This window comes from Hermetia illucens, chromosome 1 (assembly GCF_905115235.1).
Source record: "Hermetia illucens chromosome 1, iHerIll2.2.curated.20191125, whole genome shotgun sequence".
Lineage (NCBI taxonomy): Eukaryota > Metazoa > Arthropoda > Insecta > Diptera > Stratiomyidae > Hermetia > Hermetia illucens.
The window spans coordinates 98464097-98491184 of NC_051849.1; the positions used below are offsets into that span (position 1 = coordinate 98464097).

Genomic DNA, 27088 nt, shown 5'->3' on the forward strand with positions numbered 1-27088 from the left:
AAACCCGCAGATTAGCCATATTTGGTAAGGGTTAGATGAATAAAAGTAAAAATAGGTGTCCTCGCACTGCTATTTAGAGATTACTGATAAAAGAAAAAGATCACGTAGTTACTATCACCAGAAACTAAACTTATCAAAAGTGAATATGAAAACTCCTGGAAACATCACGAAACAAGTCGGGAAACCGGAAGCTGGGCGCTTCAGGCATGAAAGGTTTTGTTTGCTTCTTGTGTGAGTATATTTGAGTGTAGAACCATCCCATTTGTACGTACACCCCCTTTTACATGTATAGGGACTGAGAAGGGAATCGAAGCTGCCATAATCAGCGAGCCTTATCGCAGCAATAAGAGGCCTTGACTGCCCATGTAACTGGCAAGACAGCAATATGGGCGTGTGGAAATCAAGCCATCCAAGAAGTGATGCAGTTTCCAGAAGTTGGATTCGTCAGGACAAAAATAGCTGGTATCTATATATATAGTTGCTATGCTACACCAAGCGCGACGATAACAGAATTCGAAGGAATGCTTGATATGCTAGTCTCGGATGCAAGAAGTCGAAACCCCAAGATCAAAGCTGGTGATTTCAACGCAAGGGTTGGGTCAGTCGCACTACGAACATCAGGGGCCGTATCCTACTCGATGCTTTCGCGGAGCTAGACTTGGTGCTTGCCAACGCGGGAAATGTTACCACTTTTCGTGGGACAAGGTCGGGCTCAATAGTCGGTCTGACATATGTCAGTACCACATTGGCGAGGAGAATCACATGGTTTGTCAGTGAGCATTATACTCACAGCGACCACTAGGCCATTTTCCTCCAGATCGAATATGGGCCATGCGTCGATGTGCGTTCCCGGGAGGCTGGTCCGTGAAAGGGCTTGAGGAGGATGCATTCATAGAGATGCTATTGGGAGGCCAAAATCCCGGTGGTGCGGCTATGGAAAAGGTAGAGCAAATGATGGGACGCATAACGAGAGCAGGCAACGCTGCTATGCCGAGGCGACGAGTTCTCGCCAAAAAGGGGCTCAAACTATTGGTGGAATGGAGAGATCGCGGTGTTACGAGATGCATGTTTTCGTCCTAGAAGGATCTGCCAACGATCTAGGGGGAGACCCGACTTCGACGAGAATCGGCTAGTATATGTGAACCTTCGAGGTAGGCTTAAGCAGGCTATATGGACCAGCAAGCGAGAATGCTTCAAGGAACCTTGCATAGAGGCAGACCAAAGCCCCTGGGGAACCGCGTACAGGATAGTTATGAAGAAGATGAGAAGGCGAACACCACAACTGACCTGCCCGAATCTTCTGCTCGATATCGTGACGGCGCTGTTCCCCCGGATAAAAGGGGGCGCAAACAACACAAGCAAGCATTGGACGTCTACACCATACCTGCGGTAACTGAGGAGGAACTTACGCAAATTTGCCGGAGAATTGGTGATAACAAAGCACCCGGTCTGGATGCTGTTCCCAATAGACCCCTTAAACTCGCTGTTAAGACCAGACCCGACTGGTTTATCAGCGTGTTTGGAACATGCATGATAGAAGGAGTTTTCCCCGACCGGTGGAAGAGGCAAAAACTAGTTTTGCTCCCGAAACCGAGTAAGCACCCAGGGCACCCATCATCATGCCGACCGATTTGCCTTATCGTCGCGGCAGGAAAGATACTCGAAAGGGTCATCTACAACAGACTGCTCCCTATCATCGAATATAAGGATGGACTATCGGAGCGACAAGTTGGATTTCGTCAAGCCCACTTAACGATCGACGCCGTAGACGTGGTTTTGAACCTGGCTCGAGACGCGATGTCGTCTAAAAAATGCTGTGCCGTGGTGACGTTGGACATAAAAGATGCGTTCAATTCCGCAAGCTGGGAGTGGATAAAAAGTTCACTGGCTAAAACGGGTGTCCCTAGTTATTTGACTAAGTTCCTCAGCAGTTACCTTTCGGAGAGGACACTTTGGTACGACACGGATGAGGGATCCAAGCAGTGCACCGTCACCGCAGGAGTACCACAGGATTCAGTGGTGGGTCCTCTTCTGTGGAACGTCATGTACAATGGGGTCTTTGTTCTCCCCGTGCCAAAGGAGGCCACGATAATCGGTTTCGCAGATGATCTAGCTGTGGTTATCGTCGCGAAACAACCTGAAGACGTTGAAATGTACGCTAACGAAACCATTAGCGCCATAAAAGCGTGGCTGGAGATGGTTCAGCTTGACCTTGCGGAACAAAAGACGGAGGCGGTCTTGATTACCAATCGTAGGAAGAGGAATACGGTTAATATTCGTATTGGTGGTCACGTCATCACTTCAAAACCGGTTATCAAATACCTAGGGGTGATGATTTACGCTAAAATTAATTTCAAGGGACACCTGGACTATGCCTGTGAGCGGCAAATACCAGCGTATCATTAGCGCGGGTGATGCCTAACATTGGAGGCCCAAGATATAGTCGCAGATTACTTGTGGCCGGAGTGGTTCGCTCCACACTTTTATACTTGGCACCAGTTTGGGAGCAAGCACTAGCATGTGAGAGTAATCGTAGGAGGGTGAATATGACTTACCGCTAAGTGGCATTAAGGGTGTGCAGCGCCTTCAGAACAATATCAGCCGAGGCAGCGTGTGCTATTGCGGGAATGATCCCGATAGACATTCTGGCAAGTGAGATACGCTGCCTGTATGAGACAAGTAAAATGAATCCTCCTGAAAAGGATGCAGAATACTGAAAGGCGGCAGGGCGAGAGTCGCTGGAGAAGTGGCAGAAACGGTGGGGCGACTCGCAGAGGGGTCGCTGGACCCACACCTTGATTCCCCGTATTGAGGAGTGGATCCAGCGACGACACGGAGAGATCAACTACCATCTGACGCAATTCCTGTCACGACATGGTGGTTACAGGAAGTACCTGCACTAATTCAGGCTGGATGATTCCTTGTGTCCTAAATGTGGTTGCATACCTGAGGACCCGGAGCGTGTTATGTTCCACTGTTCACGATTTCTCTCAGAAAGGAGGAGTCTGGAAGACTCCCTGAAAACCAACCTAAGGCCGCAGAACATGGTCGGGGAAATGTTGAAGTCGGAGGGAAACTGGTGTGCGGTGAACTCCGCAATGAAAAGAATACAAGAGGAACTTGGAAGAGCGGAGCGGGCAAGGAGGACGCGAAGAATGGATGCGTGGTCGCTTAAAGCGCAGTCCACCCCGCGAAATAATGCTTTGCGGCGGTCCCGCGGGGAAGGAAAAAGGAGAAAATGGGGGTGGTTTTAGTGGGTGAGAATCCCACACGCTTCTGCAACCTGGCGCGGCGGTGTCTTTCTAAGGTTTCCACCTCCACCGATAAAAAAAAGGCAGACAGACATTGAACCGATTTTATCAAGGTTTTATTTTACAAAAGTAATGCATCCTTCTTGATAGGAAGCAGGAGTCACCCCAATAGTGCCTTAAAAGAGTAATGCAGGTAGGAGTGTATCAGTAACCCTGCTGCATCCACCTGTTGGTTGTATGTTTTATACTCATGTATGATAAATACCGGTTTTTTTTTTCATTTTGGTTAAGCTGTCCCAGCTTTCCTTTTTCTGGGCTTGGATCCAGCTAAGGTCAGCAAGGTTATTTATTCTCTGCATGCTGTATTATTGCCATTCCTACTTACAGGGATTCCCTTGTTCATTCTGCTTTCTATACAATGTATCTTATGTCCACACATGTAGAAAAAACGCAATATAGAACGACAATATATCAGATCCAATTCTCCTTCACTCTGAAGTATTGGAGTTCATGTCGACGGAACGAAATCCCACCAGCAAAGTATTTGGTGAAACCAATTTTCCTTTAGATAGTTTCAAATAAGCCATTGATATTGTATTTGGATGTGTTTGGTCTATAAATACTCGTACATGTGGTATATATAGATGTAACTTTTCGGGTATCTTTACTATTTTGAATCCCGGAAGGAATCTCTGCAATACCATCATTCGGTCGACATTTTCTACATGATTTCATCCTTTTGGTTGTACACATATTAAAAGGATTCGATGCACAATTTGTGAAGTGAAACGATAAGGAGCTTAAAGTGTTTACTTTTATGCCTTACATTTTCCGTACAAGTAGTTCAAAGTTTCAAATAGGAAATGCCGGAATCCTCTGATAGTTCAAGCTTAGCCAACTTGCCGTTCCATCCATACAGAAAAGAAATGGAATCCTTGAGCTGTGTCGTGCATGCGATTGCTTAAATAAAAGTTTGCTGTGTATAAGAGGGTTGTACACTATTAAGTGAAAGTCATGTCACCTCTGTATTTTGTCATGTCTTGTGATGTTGTGATTGTTAACGGGTTAACGAAAACCTGGTGAAAATATATGCCCAAAACTGCTTTGGCATTATGTCTATCGTATACAAAAACAGCAATGAAAACTACCCTTCCAAACAGCGCAAATGGAATCCTACCTCTGTATATAGAGTTTCCTTCGCAAAGTAAAATTTCCGAGGATTTTCCTTTCTAGGGCTACTGTGTTCTTATGCTTTACGAGCTTTTAAGCTCATTATGGAGTTCTCTCCTTGCAAAGACATAAACTATCGTTGGGTGTAGACACAAACCTGTCCAGGTTGCAAAGCGCTTTTATCCTTTTGGTACGACCAAAATCCATTATAATCGCTCCTGGAATCTCGAAGTTTCAGCATCAAATTAAGTGGTTTTAGTGGTTCAAGTTAAATTTATTAACTCATCCCCATTTCCTCAGTTGAGAAATTTGGGAAGGGATATGCGAATAAATTAGATTTTCATGCAGTGCATATTGCAAATACATCAATGCAAGGAGCGGCATTTTCCGGATATGAAGCTTCTCTTCAATTTAAACCTATTAACGTCGATTTTCGTTTATGTTGCACTTAGAGATCTGCTAACGTATATTCATAAGTAACTTTGCAAGTTGCCACATACCATGTTATTGATTGGCTTAATTGGATGGTCATTTCGAAAAGTATATTGGGAAGTTAGTACATGAATTGAAAAGAATAATTAAGGATGAATTGGAGTTAATTAATTGAAGCTTTTGACATCCTAATTGACGGTAAAAATTAAAAAGTGTGCATAGGAAATGATAGAAAACCGGAAAGATTTAGTGGAAATTGATTTCAAGATTGCTGAATGGAGAGACGTTAACGAACTTTGATTGTCCTTTTGATATGACATGGAGGAAATTCGTGGAGTGGTTTTGACTACGAATGGTGTCATTTGAAAACGTTTTTAATGAGTTTGGGAAGAACTTTGATTAGCATGTCAAAAGCAGTTTTGAGGTCTAACGTGGGAATTTGTTGTAGTCGGCAGATTCACACGGTAAGTACTCTACTAAAACCACCCAAACTTCTCCGCCCTTATCTCCGTGAGACTACCGTGAAGCATTCCTTCGCGAGGAGGGCTTTAGTTTACACCTGCACAACTAAGGCACGCTCCGTCACGCTTGCAGGGCTCGTTCGAATTCTTGCAGGGGGTCCGATAACTGCGTTGAGGGCGTCGTTCAACTCTCTCTTTCATTTGCGAATCTCGAACAATGGAGCATAATATGCTCCGGTTCCTCGGGTGTAGCGGCGCATTCGGGACAATCTGGAGATGCATCCAATCTGAAGCAATGTAAGTATTCCCTATATCCACTGTGTCCTGTAAGGGACCTCGTTAGTTGCTAACTCAATTCTCCATGTTTGCGCTCGACCAATCTTTCAATACACGGGATCAGTGTATAGGTCCAGCGGCCTTTTTTGGAGTTATCTATCCCACCGTTGCTGACCGGTATGCTGAACCTACCCTTTCCCGGTTCACTATGTTATCCAGTACAGTAAGAGCTTTGATCGTATGGTGAGACGTTTCGAGCGGAACAGTCTTTGTAAGCTGAAATAGGCTCTGTTGGCTGACAACAACCGTGCGCGGATTTCATCATCGTAGTTGTTATCGGTTGTGATTTTCGACCCTAGATAGGAGAAATTATCAACGGGCTCAAAGTTGTATTCTCCTATCCTTATTCTTCTTCGTGTTTGTGTTTGACCAGTGCGGTTTGATGTTGTTGGTTGATTCGTCTTCGGTGCTGACGTTGCCACCATATATTTTGTTTTGCTTTCATTGATGTGCAGCCCAAGATCTCGCGCCAATCGTCGCCTGCTCGATCTGGATGAAGGCAGTTTTGTACGTCTCGGGTGGTTCTTCCCATGATCTCGATATCGTCAGCATAGGCCAGTAGTTGAGCACATTTGAAGAGGATCGTACCTCTTGCATTTACCTCAGCATCACGGATCACTTTTTCGAGGGCCAGGTTAAAGAGGACGCATGATAGGGCATCCCCTTGTGGTAGACCGTTGTTGATGTCGAATGGTCTTGAGAGTGATCCTGCTGCTTTTATCTGGCCTCGCACATTGGTCAAGGTCAGCCTAGTCAGTCTTATTAATTTCGTCGGGATACCGAATTCTCTAATGGCCGTGTACAGTTTTACCCTGGCTATGCTATCATAGGCGGCTTTAAAGTCGATGAATAGATGGTGCAACTGTTGTCCATATTCTAACAGTTTTTCCATCGCTTGCCGCAGAGAGAAAATCTGATCTGTTGCTGATTTGCCTGGAGTGAAGCCTCTTTGGTATGGGCCAATGATGTTGTGGTCGTATGGGGCTATCCGCCCTAGCAAGATAGTGGAGAATATCTTATAGATGGTACTCAGCAACGTGAAGCGTCTATAGTTGCTGCACTGTGTGATATCTCTCTTTTTATGTATGAGACAGATAATGCCTCGTTGCCAATCGTCAGGCATTGATTCGTAACTGGTCGCCTCGCTATTTATCCAATTCGGCTGTAATTCCATCGGCTCCTGGCGACTTATGATTTTTTAGCCGATGAATTGCACAGACTATTTCTCCTAAACTTGGTGGTGGTAGTATTTGTCCGTCATCTTCAGTTGGCGGGACTTCCAACTCGCCGATGTTCTGGTTGTTCAGTAGCTCATCAAAGTACTCAACCCATCGTTCTAATCTGCCCATTCTGTCGGAAATCAGATTTCCTTGTTTGTCTCGGCAGGATGTGCGAGGTGTATAAGGCTTCATCCTGCTGACTTGTTGGTAAAACTTCCGCGCCTGGTGCGGTTGCTCCCTGTACTTTTCTAGTTCACAGACTTGTTGGTTCTCGCAGGCTTCCTTTTTCCGTCTGTGAAGTCGTTTCTCCGCTCGACGGAGTTCGTGATGTGTCTCTGCGGGTGCCCGTGTTCTTTGAGAATGCAACCTTACTCGATATGCGGCATTCTTCCGTTCCGTTGCTAGCTTACATTCATCGTCAAACCAGCCGTTCCGACTCCTTTTGCGGCTGGGGCCATGATAACGTTCTTGAGGTGATTGTGAAGATCATTTGTTGATGCTTGATCTCCAGGTGCTCTGTTGACTACGGTTATTGTGGCATCCATTTCCCTCTTATAGGTGTCGCGGAGGGTTGTGTTGTAGATGGCTTCAGTGTTCACTCTCACCTGATTGTCAGAGGGGATTCTAGGTGGTATTGTTATTCGAGTTCGGAACACCATACCAACGAGATAGTGATCCGAGTCTATATTGGCTCCCCTATATGTTCTGACATTCATCAAGGCTGAGAGGTGGCGGCGTTCGATCAACATGTGGTCAATTTGGTTGAAAGTGGTCCCGTCTGAAGAGGCCCACGTATGTTTGTGGAGGGCTTTCCGCGCAAACCAGGTACTTCCAGCAACAATTTCGTGTGACCCTGTTAATTGAATAACCCGCAGTCTGTTATTTGTTTTTTCGTGTAAGCTATGGGAGCCAACGTATCGCTTGAATACCCTACTTGGCTGTGAAAATCTCCAAGTATGATTTCGATATCATACTTCGGACAGGCTTCGAGGGTTCGTTCTATTGCCTCGTAGAAGGTATCCTTCTCGGACTCTGCAGTCTCCTCTGTAGGGGCGTTAACGTTAATGAGGCTTATATTTCTAAACTTGCCTCGCAAGCGCAGAGTGCATAGGCGTTCGCTTATGTTTTCAAAGCCGATAACAGCAGGTTTCATTTTTTGGCTGACTACTCCGAACACATGGTTTACTGGGTGACCGCTATAATATATGGTGTAGCGGCTCTTCTCCAGGAGACCGGTCCCTGTCCATCGCATCTCTTGTAACGCTGTGATATCAGCCCTATATTGGGACAGGGTATTGGCTAGCTGCTCATCAGCTTTATCTCTGTACAGGGAGCGCACGTTCCATGAGAGAATCCGCTAATCGTTAATCCGTTGTCGTTGCCGGGTTCGTCGTTCTAAGATGCATTCTGTCCGAGGCTCCTTTCGTGGCTCCGTAACATCGGTTTTCCGTGTAGGGTTGTCAGTCCTACCCAACCTCCAACCTGGAGGACCAGTTGGTACAGTTTGTCCCGTTTTTAGGCGCGGGAGACTCGCCTTCATCCTTTTCTGTCTGCAGCTTTTCGTTAAGAAAGAGCTCCCAGCGGTCGCCACGTGGGGGTGGAGATAGGATTTGGTAGTAGAGCTGTTTGTGTTGGTTTAGCAGGCATTTCCCAGGTTTTATGCTCCATCGTGGGTACCAATCCATGTTTCGCGCTGGAACCTATACTACCCTTTGATCACCGCGTAAAGGTCGGTCGGCGATGATTTTGGCCCTCAAATATTAGGCATCATCCTTGCTAGAGATGCACTAGCATTTGCTGCCTTTTCGCGTGAATAGACCAAGGGTCCCTTGAAGCTCAACTTGGTATCGATCATTACTCCCAGATATCTAATAATTGATTGTGAAATGTCGCCGTGATTACCAACCCGGATTTTGCAGTGCTGTTTTTCCTGCGATTGGTAATATGGACCGCCTCCGTCTTATCTTCCGCGAGGTCCAATTTCACCGTTTGGAGCCATGCTTTGACGGAATGAATGATTTCGCTTGCTTACAGTTGCACGTCCTGGTTCTGTTTCGCAGGTCATCTGCAAAACCAATCAATGTTGCTTCCTTTGAAACGAGAAGGTCGAGAACTCCGTCGTACATTATGTTCCACAGCAGGGGCCCCAATACGGAGCCTTGGAGAATGCCTGCTGTTACAGTATATTGCTTCAGCCCGTCGTCCGCATCGTACCAAAAAAGTCCCTCCGAAAGATAACTCTCGAATATCTGAGCTAAGTAACCAAGGACACTCAGTTTGCCAGGGTGCCCTTAATCCGACCCCAGTTGGTCGAGTTAAAGTCATTTCTGATATCCAGCGTTATCATCGCGCAGCACTTACCAACGGCCGATGCCGATGCCGTTGCAGTGGTATCGACTGTGGACCGCGTTCTGCGAAACCGGTACTGCCGCTCCAATAGACCACCCGCTAGCTCAACGAACGGAAGCAGCCTGTTGCATATCACCTTCTGCAACATCTTCCCCATGGTATCTAAAAGACAGATAGGGGATATGAAGAGGGTGATAGCAGAACCAAATTCTACATTTTCCATTGCGCGAGAAACACTTTTTCCGTCATGCACGGTTCATCCACCAATTCGATATCCCTAAAAGCTGTCTGGCGCCCTGACCTACGCGATCGCTCCATGAGGAGATGGTATAACTGATGTCCATATTCCAACAGTTTTTCTAGCGCTTGCCGCAGAGAGAAAATCTGATCTATTGCTCATTTGCCTGGAGTGAAGCCTCTTTGGTATGGGCCAATGATGTTCTGGGCATATGGGACTATCCGGCCTAGCAAGATAGTGGAGAATATCTTATCGATGGTATTCAGCAACGTGAGACCTCTATAATTGCTGCACTGTGTGATATATCTCTTTTTATGTATGAGACAGCCTCTTTGCATTGGTTCACTGTCGCACACCTTGAGCACAAGTTGATGAGCCAGTTGGTGTAACTGGTCGCCTCCATATTTAATTGAAATCGATAAAACTGGAGTTTAAGGGGATCATCCCGCGTGAAGGCCATTTTTTTCGCTTTTTTTAGAAATTTTTTGTGAAAAACTGGATAAAGGTACAAATACGAATTTTTCACCATATATTTGTTAATATCTTGAGCATGCGTATCAATTTTTCCAGCCCAATAGCGGCGTTCAATATTGAAATACAGAGCAATTTATACTCCCAAAAGAGGTTTTGTCTGCTGCCACGCCAGAGGGCGCAGCGATCAAGAAAAAAGTAAACGGCATTTTAACGTGCAGACTTAACTACAGTCCGCAAACTAACATTATTAAAAAATAATAAAAACAACATTTTTGGTGGTGTGTTAAACTTTTTTTTGTGAATTTTGTTGTTTTTTCGAATGAATAAAAAAAAATACTGAACGAATCGCAATTATTCTAGTTTGTGGACTGTAGAAATATGTTCTGGATAAGTCGGGAACATTTCAAAGAATTTCGTTGGATAGGTTTGGAGCTATGGTGGCAGCAGATTTTCAATATGCGGTTTCGAGAAGAACGCATGTAAGAAGTAGTATGTGGTGTTTAGCCATAAAATCTTTACTGATCATTAATCTGTTATACCTAGTCCATAAACCTTAGGTGTACAGCCTTGGCTTCAATTCTTGTCATTTTAGTGTAGTCCACCGTCATTCGGACCGATAAATACGAGCTTTATTACGGCGATCGACATAAATCTGGCATGTGACTTATCACGTGTTTAACACTATAATTTCCGAACGACTCCGAATATCAAAAAATCGCTTTGCCCATATATTCTACACTATATCTAGATACAATTGATGCCAAAAGCAAAAATTCGATTCCGCCAAAGAGTGTCTGCCAAAAAAATATTCGATTCCGCGGATCCCGACACATGGGTTACCGTCTTAAATTTCGAACATTGCTCCAAAATCATCCTAAGGGTGACGGTCAGTACGTGAGGATTCGGAGCTGAAAACGGCCTGCTTTCTGTTGATCATTTTGAGATGTTCTTTGATATTTTCCAGGGTATATTAAGCAATAACCTTTGCGATGAAGGTTTGGAAAACTTTTTGGCTGTGGATTTTTTTTAATCGGAAGGATGAATAATTGTTTGTTTAACATTTGAAGATTTTCAGTAGAACCTGATATTTTAGCTGTCACCTCATGTCTGCGCTCGTTGTATTAATATTTGCTTTTCCAATTTCAGGCTTTAATATGTCCTCAATGAATGCGGGCAGAATCATGAATTCAGGGTACGGAAGCACAGAAGAAACAGACTCATTATTGCTATCACCTACAACGAAACCAAAACCCGTGATTACTTCTCAAATTTCGACATCATCACAATGTCAGACCAACAAACAACCGTCAATTAATGGACCAACGAACATGTCAACTACTAGTAAGCCTATTTTGATACGTCAAGGACGCACCTCAACCTATCTAGCCAGCCCTCAACTGTCCCAGACTCAGGGAGCATCTGAGGATAGTGCCACCGGTGATGAAGATCCCGAGGGGAATATTCGGACTGTTCCCGATATCGAAGTCTACACTCACTCGGAAAGACCAGAAAAACCTGAAAAACCAGCCATATCAATCTCTAATTCGACTGACAATGGAACCGACTTCCCACATGCGAGTACAAGTTCGACGGCGACCGCAATCGGTACATATCAACTATCGCCACAGAACCGATGCAGGGCTTGTCGAAACTGTGATAGACGTGCCTCCACTACACCTGTTACTACCCTTCAATTCGGACGGTCAGTTTCCAAAGACAGCGTACGTAGCGCCTTCCAAGGAAATGTGACTTCATCAGTTGGAGTTCAACATGTACCGCCAGTCCTGATCACATCCTCACCTACTTCGGGATCGCGGATCATCCGCCAAAGCTCACAACCGGAAGCGAGTACCGTGATTTGTTGTGGCGGTCATATATGCGGTCACTCGCATACAGCACCAAATGTCTCGTTGCGCCAGTTGCGCGAACCTTCCGATGGAATCGCAGGAATTGCCGCGGATTCGTTGCGAATCAATGGAGGGATGCGTCCATTCAAGCAGGTGAGTGTTCCAATTGACATCTTCCCAGTGTATAACTCGAGATTTCCTGAAGTTTGGTTTCTTTTGTGTTTTTAATTGTATTCATTTGCAAACAACTGTGTAAAGAGAAATTATTGATGAATTGGTAAAAGCTTGGAGTATAGAAATTTGAATGCCACTTCAAAATTGAAAATGTGATCCACGCTTCCTGCGATCTCTTTTCGTTGAATTGACGATTTTGTTTCAGATTTTTGCATGTCCTTATGGTTTTCCTTCTAGGTTTCTTAGCACTCTCACGTGTTTTGTATAAGTTGTCAAAGAGTATCATAAACTTTTTCGTTTCAATATTTGCGGAAGGATCAGTCTAAGTTGAAAATACCGAAAGACGCATTTTTGGCAGTAGTCCAGGCTGGCAGATTCAATGAAAAAAATACAATCACAGTCACTTTTCTTATGCGAAAATGCGTCTTATGTAATCGGGTTTGGCGTTTATTTAATTAGAAATTATGAGATTTGTATCGTAATTGAATGGACGTTAATAAGTTTTAACCGTTGCCTTTGTGCACATCAGCCGTCTTTAGAGTACATTTTAGTTAGTAATGTTGTAAAAATTTACGGAATTGGCTTCACTTAGTCTAGGCTCGACCTTAATTATCTCTTTATACTATATATAATATTGAAGCAAAGTAAACCATGTCTTTTTGATGGAAAAAGTGTCATTCTTTATCACATACATTAAACTTTATCTTTTGTGTGTTAAACATGTCTTAGATTTCATAGAAAATCTTTGACACTGTATTAAAGTTAAATCCAGTGTTTCTGGGCATCAGAAAACTTGTTTAAACGTTAGCATAACCTTGGCAACCTTCCCTATATGGTTAAAGGGATCTTCTTACAACCTTTAATTTCATTTCATGTATGAGCAGTCTTTTATCTTTCGGGATGTGGTTATCTTCTATGCGATCATGCTTTGTGATGTTATGTCAAATTTCAGAATCTTCAGCAAAGTATGAATAAAAGTGGGGAACGCTTACCAGACTTCCCATATATAAATTGAGTCCTAAAGAAAATTTTTTGGTGTAAATATGGAACAATGCGGACGTCTGGTGAATGTAATTAAAAAAGAGAAAGTTGCTAGACTTGCAAAACACACCTTACTCATTAAATTAATAGCATTTTTAAAGTTTTGTGTGAAGTTCGGTAAACTATGAAGCTAAAATCTAAAAAAAATATGCGTTATAAGAATTGGATAAAAATTACAATGAATTTTCTGGAGCTTCAACGGTTCTCTCTTTCAACATTTTTCACTTGATGCATATAATTCAATATCTGCAAGATATTTTGCAGCACATTCATTGCTATGTGGTCATCGATGCGGAAAAATTTATTATATTTGATGTTCCACAATAGTGTGCCCAATACTGAACCTTATGGGGTTAGATATTGTCTTCTATTTGCAGTTAAGGCTAAAATCGATAGACCCGCTGGTTTATCAACTGAATCCTATGTTCCTCTCGCGAAGATAAGGTACTTCTTGAGTGCGTGAACCCTTGTCCCTCTCTCGGATTTCCAAATTCTCAATTCACTAAAGTCTGCAGACTTTCAACAACATTGTTCAACATGCGACACTGGGACTTCCAAAACACAATACCCTCTTGCAGTCGTCAATAGACAACAACTGTTGGTCCACACACTTTCGCATTTGCGGCTAACTAACTGTCGTAAGAAGCAACCAAAAAAATAAAAATTTTCTTCTAAAATTTAAGCGAGAGTTCCAGCCCTACAGCACAGTCTGGGATTAAACGGGGACTATACTGGACTCCAGAAGACCTGACGGGAGTAAGCATAAATTCCGTGTTTGAATAATGGTTATGGCAATTGCCAAACCATTATCTGCAAGCCTTTTACGGGTGGGATATTAACTTCGAGATCAGGGTCCAGAATGAATAACATTTTCTTTCTACAATACTGTTGCACCAACGGCATAATCCGGGGAAGACTACTTTGTTATTATCGCTCTGAATGGTAATCTGAATATCAAGGTAAGCTCGGGCACGGGCTTAGTGACCTTGGTAATAACGGTGACGGGTTTATGAATTTCTGTAGTTTCCACCGCCTTATCATTGGCGGGGCTTAGCTACTTGGTTTAGTTTTAATTGATCGACATTGTATGCGCACGTTGCTATCAGCAGTAGACTTATTAGTTGTCTCCTGGCGAGTCGCAGACATCGCTCCGGAAAGCGATCATGATCTGACTGTTGCATGCTTTTTTGGGGGGAGGAGGTTTCTCTGCATCGACCTGGTTCGAGTTCCCATATCGTGACAAGCCTCCTATACCGCGTCGGATTTCAGGAAGTGCAGCAAAGCGCGGTCGTAGCCACCGCAACATTCGTATAGGGACTGTTACTTCAAATCGAAGTGAGGTCACCCTGTTTGACAGTCTTTCTCGCTCACGCGGAAATCCTGAGAACCTTAAATCTTTTTCAGTGGATCGAAGAAAGGAATGATTGTTCTCCCTACCGTCCCAAGGGCACCATTCGAAATAATCCTAGAACACCTCGAAAATGGAGTCGACAAAGAGCGGAATTGTTTCCCTTCTGGATCCTAAACTGATTATATGAGCAACCTGAAGATCATTTCGGGTCAATGTGCGGAATTCAGATGTAAGCTTTACTACCCTTTCATCTATTTCTAGAAAGCCTCGAATCCCGTGAAGAGAGAGTGCTTCAAGAACGCTCAGCTCGTGAAGGTCATTTCGAAAATAATAGCTATTATTAGCGCAACATATACCGACATAAAATGCCGCTTACTGCATCGAGGTGAAATCCCCGATTAATTTGAAATTCGAAGAGTAGTTCATCAGGGCTACAATCTATTACATATACTACTTCTGCTTGTTGTTAGTAACGTTATTCTTCATAGGTTGTTTAGAGAATGCGGAGGGGTTCTACTGAGCGTCCCTTATTTCCCATATTAGTTTCCTGGACTAAGCTGATAGCACTGCTTCCTCTTCCATCCTCCGTTTAAAAACGGATCATATTGGGATTGAAGATAAATGCCAACAAAACTCACGTTATCACACGCTTCCTATTTGCATTAACGAGCAGAATAACGAAGGCGTTGAGCAGTTTGTATATTTAGGATTTTAAAGTTCAACACTACTTTCAAGGTTACTTTCTACCAGCAATATTATCCTTTCTTCTTGCTTTTGGTGATGTTCTCTTTATGAACTTGGCAAGAGATGTGGCCTGAATCAATAAAAGATGTCACCTTTCTTCAAACGGCTCGACTACAATGATAACTTTTCGTTGTTTTCTCACAGAACCACGTCCAAATAGCCTTCAATATGAAGTCGGCGTGCGGAGTCGGTCAGTATACAAATACCAGTAAATCCGAGGTTGTTAGTCTAGATGGTCATCGTATCCGTACATCGTACTACTGGCCCAGAAAGTTAAAGATGCAGATAAGTCACATATAAAAAAAATCACGATAACTGCATTGCTGTAATGGTGGAGGGAAAGTGGGATCTTCTCGGGATGCCCTGAAGAAAACGGAAACCCATTTCAGCAAACAGGCAATGACGACATATAGGTGTGGATAGCAACAATTGAGGATTGATTCGTCTGTGAAAGCATATCTGGCCTAAAGCTAACCATGTAGCGAATGAGGTTGATTCTGGATCGAGGTTGCTCCTAACGACTTGTCTTAGAAATGCTATCGCAAGGATTCAAGGATGTTTTACGCTCGAAGGTGGCATACCATCTTTCCAATGTCAAGAAGCTTTTCGTCTTCCTCGGCTGGTAGTCGCATTATAGCCGCCTGTGTGCTGATGATAGCCGCGCCTTGTGCGTTCTGTTGTGTGGACTGCTCCATTATCACGGTACACTCTTCCCTTTTATTTGTACTAGACTTCCAACAACAAATCTTCTTGATATTTCCTCCAAGTCTTGCAGATTCAGATCTGCTTTCACCTTTCTTAACGTATCTTGATACATCAGTCTAGCGTTCATTCTATGAAACTACTGAACCGAAAAATCTGGAAAGAATCACAATGCGATATCTATTCAAATAAAGTCCGTTCAAAAATATTTGAAATCATTTATATTGGGCCTGTTAGTGGCAATTCAGAAGCAAAGGAATAAATAAACCTTTAAGATAGAAGAGATAAAAACAACGATAAATATTGTGTGTACGTAAAATACTTTGCCCTCGGAGAGAGTAAGTTGAAAACAGTACAATTTGTCTTCTTATTTTCGAGTGCATTCTCCATTTTCTGTAAAGTATTTCGGGAGGAAGAAAAAAACAAAAACACCAGGAGGAGTAAGAAAAGAATTAATTTGTGGAGAAAAAGGGAACAGAAATATTTTTATGAGCTGATAACTATACATCACTTTGAACCATATCTATATCTGGATCCTTCGACTTGTCTTCATTCCCAATTTTACCTACGGGATAAAACCAGACAGACAAGTTGTCAGTTAATGGCGGTCTTAATGGCGGCCTGGCTGTTGTTACAGAGTCTTAATGATCGCCTGGCTGTCGGTCGAAATGACTATGTTACGCTTGAAGCAGTCATCGACAGAACTCCAGTGTCGTCATTATGGCCAGTCTCTCAAGGCCGTAGTACACTTTGCGCGTCCAACAAAATTTTCACACTGACTGACTTTATCCGTCAATGAGAAATATTGCGTCATAACCTTGCAACACATCGCCAGTCTTTCGCTCCGCGTGCATGTGGCGACAATATTCGCTTAGAAAGGTATTCTTTCAAGCGTAGAAGGCTATAGAGGTCTTGTTAACCCTTTGTTTTATGTTTAGTCTCCAATTTAACTTTCGGTGCAGGATTATACCCATTTAGCGAGAGATGAAATTCGGGTAGACTTGTCTTGTTGGTAAATAACATCTGCTCTTCTTCGGTTGGATTTATACCGAGCCTGCACCTTGAAGCCCAGGCGCATACTTTTCCAAACGTGCTTCAAAAGGGAGAAAAGCATTCCTGATACCAATATCACCAAGTGGCTACCTCCCAGATATTTTCGGTCTTCTCGATCAGACTTTCTTATGCTGTGGTATAAATTTTAACTTTTTCTTTGGAATCCTTTAGTAGTTTGGCCTCCTCCGATCCAGCGCCCCTGTACCAATGCCTTCCTCTTGGAAGAAGGTCAACATGTTAGACGTACTTCTAATGTTGCAGATTTATCTGCGGGACCATCTACATGATTTGTTCATTTATGGAAATCGTTAGTTCCTGTCGGATCTTCGATCTTCATATCCGTCAAAAGTTCCTTTGGTTAAAGGTGTCGCTTGGTTTCGCGAAGCGCAACAATTTTACCTTTGAGTGCTCGACTCTGAACCGCACTTTATAGTTCGACTTTCCAGTTTCTCCTCGGACTCTCGGCTTCCCAGATGGGGATCCTCCTCCTGGATGACTATCAACATGTCAGTCGCTGATCTTGGCAACGCGTGACCCGGGAAAAATCCCTGGATAGTTGGTATCCATGGACGACTTGGGAGAAATTAAAGTAGTGGATATATTTCCATGTGGTCCCTTACCGTTCGTTAATTTCTGCAGTCGCCAGTTAGCAGCAGGTGAAATTATCATCTGACAGCACCACCCGTAAGAGACTACTGTGACTTGTTTTCCTTCTCAACTTATCCTGAGATCGATTACGGTTGGAGGCAGTAGGTTTCACTTCCTGCTGCTTTCCTATGGGATTGTTGTTGGTTTTCTCGAAAATCGGCTGGTATTTAGCCAGGTCTTTAACCCCGCTCGCTGACAGTACCTGCCTCCCTATTCCTCAGAATGTGGTTCTGATTCCTGAGCCGAACTTCAGCGAGGTTCTGTTTCTTCGTTGGTTTCTTTTAGTCCACATTCTTGCCGGTCTTACTCCTTGGCTGATTCTCCCCATCGACGGTTTGAGGAGTATTCTGATTGGTACTCGCTGTACGGAGTTCGACAACATAGTTTCAAGACTAGAAACCGATCTGCCGCCTCGCTCCAGAAACTCCATGGTCCAAGCGCAACGGAAGAAATTGCGAAGCCAGGAGCTGGACGCTTAAGATATGAAATGTTTTGTGTGTTTCTTTTATGAAAACATTTGAGCGGACCTTTGGCCCATTGTGACCTAGCGCGTAGTATGTGCATACATTATGTGAGAATTTCCACTTTCACGTGATATTGACATTCAAAGTCACAAGTTTGCATGGAAGTGATAACTTTGACCTGTTATAACTTTGTTAGTAATCGTGCGATTTCCAGCAAACTTGATAGGATCATGTTCTATGTTATAACCTTCATTGCTTCAACATTTTTGATTCCAGGATGAACTTAAATGAAGTTATAATAATATATTATTATTAACTTTATTTGAACAAATATCGGTATGGAGTGTAATTCGGAGGCTAGGCTCCATATAGAGCTAGCCTCTGGATTTTTTCAGATTTTGCAGTTGGGTATTTTCTGAGAATAGGTCCGTGGAAGAAATGACCACTTTGGACTACCGCCCTCCACACCTTCCCAACAAATGTAAAAACTAAGTCCATCTTCGACACCGATACCTTTCATTTGATACCTAACGTGATCCCCTTTTGCATGTACAGAGACCCATCCCCTTTAAATTTGACGTAGAATTATGAAACTTATTGTATGCTCGAGCGTTCACAGTTTCCCTTTCCACCAAATTCGGTGATAATCGCTATAACTGTTTCCGAGAAAAACGCGTGAAACCTTAAAAAGGTACACAAAACGCAAATGCAATAAACTAGCAGTAAATTACTGAAGGTAGTACTACATAAGTACGGAAGGTCCCGGTTAAAATCTCATGGTTGGCAGTGTAATTTGTATCGTGATTTGGTTTAAAATTTGGTTTATGATTTAACGTCACAGTTTAGTAAAGGTGATTGAAGAACTACACAATGCCATTATTTTTTCACACAAAATAATAATGGCAACGTTTAGATTACGAAAGGAGACTTTTTCAAATGATTTCACAAACCAAAGTAATCTTCTTCCTCCATTTGTAGGAAATAGCGCTGGTTTTATTGAACTGTTTGGTATCTAAAATCTTCCCCATTTCTGAAATTACTTTCTGGAGAACAATGTTGCCTTTGTCTGGCTTTCTCGCGCTAGGACACCTTCACAATATCTCAAGTTATTATGGTGCATACTTTGCATTCTCGTTAAATTTTCCTTTCATTCAATGAGTTTTAATGGGTGTGGAGAGATGCGGTATGCGTGACGACGACCTTGACTAGAATCCTTGTCAAAAAACCATTTGTCTATTATTTCCAAGGTAAGAAAATAAAAACCCTTAGCAAACAATGATAACAAACAATGAGTTGTACAAACTGTAGTCCTTATGTTTGCATGCTGTAAGGTCGAACTCGTGTGTTCTGTTCTGGAAAAAAACTTCTCATCACAGAATAAGTCGCAACTGTTTGCTCTCCACAATATTCTTCATAAAATTTTATTGTGTGGTCGAAAGTTGGACAATTGATGAAGTTGCGTAATATTTTAGAGAGCGCCAATGCTTCCGTTGAATATATGGAAAAAACTGGGTCGAGGGTGAATTTTAACGAAGAAAATAAAGCTTCAGCACTGATGTAAGATAAGTTGGATTCACATTCGACAGAACTTGGGTTTTTTCAATGTCAATTCTTTGATTGCTGGACCTGCGGTCCATGAAACATGCGAAACGTCCTACTCTCCAACCTCCATAAATGGAATGAAGAAAGTTCTAAAATAAGAACAATCTGGAATGTGCAACTATATATCATGGGAATAAATGGTTACTGATTAGTCTATGCAAGCTTGCAGGGAAACATTGGATGAATCCTCCGCCCTCCTAATTTCCAAGTACTTTTGAACGATAACGATGTTCCCATTCCAACATTAATTTGGAGGTAACCCCCATTTCGCTTGAAACCGTTTTGAACCCATCATTTCAAACGAGCAATATATTTGAATTACGAGCCTTTTCATTAACTATACAAGGATCTCAGCGAACCTCACTTTCTAATTACTGGCACCATATTGAAGTTACCGACTTCCGAAAAATTTACGACAAAGACTTCATAACAAAGTTTTCTTTTCTAGATTCCATTCGTCGATAACAATTACAAGAAATAATGGCACATTTACGATAAAGGGTATACTTTATTAATTTCCCGGCTCGGTACACGTTATTTTCCATTTGCCGTTACTAAATTCTCCCGGTGAAAATGCTCATTTGAGTAATTGGAAGGGTGAAAACTGTTTTTGATTAGTTCGAAATTCTACGTCGTTCTGGAAAATTACACTTCGAGGCGAACAAGAATAACTTCGTTAGGGCGTTTCTGTCGTTAATCGATTTTCGGTATTTTTTTTAATGGCTCTTACGCCGACAAAGTGTATTATCAAAATTGTCGCACTGAAGTTCCACTTCGAAAATTATTGCTGGGGAATGAAAAATAAGAAACCATTACCACGGCGGCGTCTGAATGCTTTCCAAGCCGCTTTAATCCCGGCAAGGATCATTGGAAGTACTTTTTCTGGTGAGGAACGAAGGAGGCAGCCTGAAAAATGTATGCAATTATGGCGTTTCATTGAGCGGGTAATTAGTATTACTGCTAAATAGATCAATAATTGAACATAATTCATTGGATCATAAATATAGGCTTCATGGCCCTTTTGACTAGATTTAGGTTCCACAATTTTACAAATTTTGTGAGCATAAAACTAAAACCAACGATTACTGAGGTTTGTTAAAAATTGCTACTAAAGACCATAACTGATTGCCTGCCCGATTTACATGACTGGATTAAATTGAATTATGTATAATCGGCAGATATTTAACTTCTAATTACGAATAATCATGCACTTTGGAAAATTATTTGGGTCACTTCGCAGGAAGGCCATTAGATGATGAATAATGACTTGGCTGCTTTTGACCAGAAATAAATATAGTTGATAGGTAAATGATATATTGTAGGTTGCCCAATATAAATAAGTAAACCTACTAAGTACCAGCACAGTATGGAAACTCGCTAATAATTGAGTTGCATATTTACACTGAAGCACATCGACAAATGCAATCTACGTTTTTCATTGGTGGAGGTGGAAACAGTTTCATTACTTATCTTTTGCGTCATTGTCAGACGTATGTTTCACCCATGCATCGGTACCACAATTTCCGTATGATCCGATCCGATACGATGTATGCATGCATCGTCTGGTGGCCAAGACTGAACTTTTCTAACAGCAGGAAGCTGCTAACGCAGATTCAGAGAATTGGTTGCTTTAGTATTACTGGAGCAATGAGTACTACGCTAACTGCGCACTTAAAGCTAATCTAAATTTACCCCCCATTCACTTGGAGGTGAAATGGAAAGCGGCGAACGACGCATGTAGCCTCGATACCATTGGGGCGTGGAAAGGCGGCCAATCAAACGGTCATGCGTCTATCTGGAAATTCCTTGAAAAACATCCGGTAGCCCTGATTCCGACCGATCATATGGTTTCCAGATTCGTCTTTGAAAAGACGTACACTGTCGTAATCACCGAAAGAGGAGAATGGTCGACGAGTCTTTTCAGATTACAGACCTAATAATCTTCACCGACGGGTCAATCATGGAGGATGCACCGGGCGCAGGGGTGTTCTCGGAGAATTCGATTATAGAACTGGCATATCTCCGGCGGAGATATATGCAGCAGAAGAATATCTGCGACAAAAATGGAAGGGTCGCATCATTCGAATCTATTCCGACAGTCGGGCGGCATTATCAGCACTAAATGGCAACAACATATCAAGCCCGTTGGTGTGGAGTTGTCATCAGGTGCTACTGAAACTTGGCCGACTGAACGAAACATTCCTGATGTGGGTGCCGGATCATTCTAACATCGCCGGTAATGAGGAGGCTGACAGACTGGCTCGCCGAGGGTCTGAATTCACAATGGTGGGGCCAGAACCAGCTCTTGGAATCCGACCATCTACTGTCAAGTTTACTCTAAAGGGTGAAATTGTAAAGATTCACGCAAGCGAGTGGAGAAATTTGGACTCTTGCCGGCAAGCGAAAATCCTTGTGAAAGAGCCTAGGGCCACTAGAGCGGCATTTTTGTTGTCCCTTAAGAAGTGGGACATGAAAACCCTAGTAGGGATTTTGACGGGACACTGCCCCTTAAACTACCATATGGAAAAGATTGGGGTAGTGGTTTCGGCTATGTGCAGCCAATGTGAGGAGGAGGAGACGACCCTACACTTTTTATGCGGCTGCCCGGCATCCTCAGATCTCAGACAAAGATACCTTGGCAAGGTTTTCTTCAATGAAGAATCTGTACACTCTCTGCCTCTGGAGAAGGTTCTAAGATTCGCTAAAGTCTGCGAACACCTTAGGCGGGAAGCCATTGAATAGGCAACTTACGCGGATAGTACAATGGGCATAACAATGGCCAGAGTGCTCGGAGCTGCGGCTCTCCCCAGTTAACTAAACTAAACTAAACTCCGTATGATCCGCACATTATCGTTGGTCGATAGATTTCTGAAAGCAGTCTTGAGCTGCCTCGTAGTAGTTCGTTTAGCCAAGGGTTTCATCTCTCCCTATATGTCGATGACATGCCAAAATCTGTAATGTCCTAGTCATCCATACCCGCTTTTTCCTGGCACCAATTCGACCGATCATGTTGGTCGGCATACACTGCTGTAAAATGATCAAAACGAGACATTTGAAGTATTCCCAATTCCCTGAGTTTGAACATGACCACCTCTGCCTTTACTACTAGTGGCCATCATGGGGAGGCCGTGTGATGAACTGTTTGGTTACGTATATTAACATTAATATGAAGTATATTCTGTCCGGGTAGCCATAAACTCCTACTGGGGGATAGCGCGCTATCGTTGTCGACTCTTGGTAACCTGCTTCACTCTCGAGGCTGTAGAACGCACCCTCGAAGCCTGTCCCAGGTATGATATCAAAATCATACTTGGACATTTTAAAAGTCAAGTAGGGACGGAGTCTGTATTCAGGCGGTGCATTGGCTCTCAGAGCTTGCATAAACATCCAATCATAATGGACTGCAGATTATTCAATTCGCAGTGTGACACGAAATGGTTGTTTAAAGTACCTGGTTTGCGCGGAAAGCGGTAGACAAACAAACGCAGTCCTCCCAAGACGAGACCACTTTCAACCAAATTGACCACGTGTTGATTGAACGCCTGTACCTTTCAGCCTTGATGAATGCCAGAACATATAGTGGGTCAATATAAACATGCATCAATATCTCGTTGGCATGGTGCTTTGGGCTCGAATAACCACACCGCCCACAATCCCTTATGACAATCAGGTGATAGTTAACACTGAAGCCATCCACAACACAACACCCCGTAACATCCATAAGAGGCGAATGGATGCTACAGTAACCGCGGTCAATAGAGAAACATAAACAAAGATACTTGGTCTTAGTCGCAGAAAAAAGTCCGAACGGCTGGTTCGACAATAAATATAAGCTAGCATCGGAACGGGAGAATGCTGTATACCGTGTAATGTTGCATTTTCAAAGAAAGCGGGCACGCGCAGAAACTTATCACGAATTCCGTCGAGCGGAAAAGCGACTTCACAGACGGTAAAAAGAAGCCTGAAGAACCAACTGGTCTATGGAGTCAAAAAGTTCAGGGAGCAACCGCACCAGGCGTGAAAGTTCTACGAACAAGTCAGCATGATGGAACTTTACACATATTGATGATCATCCTGCCGAGACCAAGAGCCAGATTTGATTTCCAACAGAATTGGCATATTAGAGCGATGGGTTGAGTATTTTGATAAACTGCTCAATAACTGTAATACTGGCCACCACCAAGAATAGAAGAAACAGTTAGTGCAATTCATCGGCCTAAAGATCATCAGCCGCAGTGGAGCCCATGGAATAACAGTCAAACTAGTTAAATATGGAGGCGACCAACTACACCAAGCTGTTCATCAAGTGATGCTCAAGGTGTGGGACAGCGAATCAATGCCTGACGACTGGCAACGGGGCATTATCTGTGCCATATATAAATAAGGAGATATCACGCAGTGCAACAATTATAGAAGTATCATCATTGGTCCATACCAAAGAGGTCTTACTTCAGGCAAATGAGTAACAAATTAGATTTTCTCTCTGCGGCAAGTGATGGGAAAACCGTTAGAATTATGCCATCAGTTGCACCACTTTTTCATCGACTTTAAGGCCGATATCATAGCATAGTCAGGGTAAAACTGTACATGGCCATGAGACAATTCGGTATCCCAAAGAAATTGATGAGACTGATTAGGATGACCCTGACCAGTGTGCGAAGCCAGATTAAAGCGTGGAGACGATTCAACATCAACAATTATCTAAGATAAGGAGATACCTAGCCTTGAAAAAAGTGTCTGTCATGCGAGAGGCGCTATCCTCTTTAAGTCCACCCAGCTACAACCTGACGATATTGACGTCATGGGAAAAACGATTCGAGACGTACGAAGTGCCTTGCTACCGATTAGTAAATAATAACCGTTCGAAAACAGTCCATATTGGATTAGGGCCTTGAATTGTGTTAGAGCACTTCATTTAAGACCGTAACGGTACATTACAGTAACACTGCAGAAGACAATGTGGTCAGCATTGCGTTCGCCCGAGATTATTGGCCTGGTTTGATGCAGGTCCTCATTCACAGCTGAATCGACTGGTATCCGATGTCAAATCACGATACTAATCCCACTGCCATCAGATTTGTACCGTGACCTTCCGTATGACAGCCTTGCGCTCTGAACACTCAGCTATCCGAACACATTAATAAAGGGAGGAAGAAATATATGGTGGCAAAGTCAGCACTAAAAACCAAAGCACTAACAACATCGTGTGGCATTGGTCAAATGAGAATAGTGAAGATAGTAGACTACAACTTTGAGACCGTTGATAATTAACTAAGGTCGAAAATCACAAAAGATAACATCGATGAAATTCACGTACGATTGTTGGCAGCCAACCGAACCTATTTCAGTTTTCAAGAATTGTTCCGCTCGAAACCCAGGCCAGGACGCCAGACAGCTTTTAGGCAGATTGAATTGGTGGACCTTGACGCTAAACCGGAATGTTTGGAGCTCCTTACCTATGCGATATTTCGTTAGATTGAAAGCCTTGATTTTGTTGGTGTCTATATTTAGTCCGACTCTTCTTACCTTCTGCTCCATTTGACTAATGTCTAACGTTAAAGGTCTTCATTCAGGCTTGTCTGGATTATTCAATTAGCTCTCGTTTTTCCTCCAACATCTCTTGCTCTGACCAAATGGCTATAGATTTGGAGAGGGGCAAGTACAGTTGGATTGAAGACAAAAACCAATAAAACCAAGGTTCTCAGTTTAATGGGTCATCGCACTCTTTTTGTCAACTGTCTACGTCGTACCATTAGAATATGCTGGTTTAATACTATTACTAACGAAGAACTTGGTCTGCGCAAAGGCGTGGCACCTGTCTCTCCGAAATTCTACCTTCGAAGTGCCAATTAATAATTGGGCGATGGGATCTTGGTCATGAAATCGTAAAAGACATCACCGGAATCCGTTGGCGTGCACGATTCACGGGTTGTCACTTCAATCGCTTCTTGTGTAGTTGTCGCCTCTCCCGTTTTGGAATATCATCCTATTTTTTGACGTTTGTTCCAAATGCCATTACATCCCACCATCGGTCCTCTGAGTGTAGCATGTGTTCTCTCAGGAACAGCACGCTCAAAATGTTGGTCCTCCACGGAAGCGTCTCCATCCATAGGTAAGACCGAACTAATGATTCGAGAGAGCGGTGCTCTGCTGCTGTACCTAGGCCTTCTTCTCTGCATATTCCACGTGCACCTTAATACTGAGTCGAATATCGAACATTAAGGGGGTCATCCCGTGTGAAGGCCGTTTTTGTGGGCTTTTTTTTAGAAATTTGTTGTGAAGACCTGGATAAAGATACAAATACGAATTTTTCACCATAGATTTATTAATATCTTGAGCGGGATAGTAATTTTGCCAGCCCGATCGCATAGTTCGTTATTAAAATATAGGGTGCGGTGCATAACTTCCTTTTTTCAAAACTCAATAAAAACTATTGTATGCATCGGAAAATATTTATTTATTTTTTATAATGTAGGTACATGTCTAAAGTTTTTATTTACATTGTTTTGAAGATCAAATCTGTTAGGTGACGTCCCCCATTCTCCATACAAACCGATTTCTGGCGTTTGTCATGACTGTAGTTAGCATAGCAGGTGTTATGTTGGCAATTTCTTCTTGGATGTTGGTCTTCAAATCTTGTAGGGTTCTTGGATGGTTCACATAAACACGGGATTTCAAAAAACCCCATAGAAAAAAATCACAAGGGGACAGAATGGGGGGAGCGTGCTGACCATTCCAAATCGCGTCTAATTGAGATAAGGCGCTCTGGAAAGTGTTCCCTCAAAACAGCCATCGATGCTCTTGAAGTGTGTGCTGTTGCACCGTCTTGTTGGAACCAAGTGTACCCCAAATCCAAATTTTCTAGCCATGGGAAAAAAAAATCTGTAGCATGTTTACATACCGGTCCGAATTCACTGTCACTGTAACCTCATTTTCTTCAAAAAACCAGGGACCAATAATTCCAGCTGAGGAAATTGCACACCACACTGTGATTTTGGATGAATGCAAAGGCTTTTGATGCAATTCTCGAGGGTTGGTATCAGCCCAGTAGCGCATGTTTTGTTTGTTAACCGACCCACATAAATGAAAATGGGCTTCATCGCTAAAAAAAACAATAGCACCCTCGGGAACGACATCAAGAAGAAGCTCACACGCGTTCATCCGAGAATTGAAGTCACGTTCTGAAAGTTCCTGCACTATCGCCATCTTATAGGGATGAAAATGAAGATCATCACGAAGAATTCTTCTCACAGAACGATCGGATAGTCCAAGGGCAGATGCGTGTTTGCGCGCAGAACGCCGTGGCGATCGCAACATTGACGCTCTCACTGCTTCAATGTTCTCAAGTGATCTAACGGGCCGAGGGACTCCAGTTCTTCCTTTTGTCGCACTTGCAGTTTGTCTGAATGTAGTGCCCCATGTGACAATTGATTTGCGGTCTGGGACGGGAGCCAACGGGGCTAAATTAAAGCGATTCCGAAATGCACGCTGTGTTGCAATAACCGAACATCCGTTTGAAAAGTAAACCTCA

General features: G+C 43.0%; 1 protein-coding gene across 6 annotated transcripts in view; it reads left to right on the forward strand.

Moving 5' to 3' along the window:
* LOC119646808 (small conductance calcium-activated potassium channel protein) overlaps positions 1 to 27088 on the forward strand; it is an 818793-nt gene that overhangs the window by 525232 nt on the left and 266473 nt on the right. For all 6 annotated transcript variants that reach the window (XM_038047402.1, XM_038047404.1, XM_038047400.1 and 3 more), the window contains one exon: positions 11078 to 11931. In XM_038047402.1, coding sequence (XP_037903330.1) covers positions 11086 to 11931 — 846 coding nt within the window. In that variant the 5' untranslated portion in view covers positions 11078 to 11085. The remainder of the gene's footprint in view (positions 1 to 11077; positions 11932 to 27088) is intronic.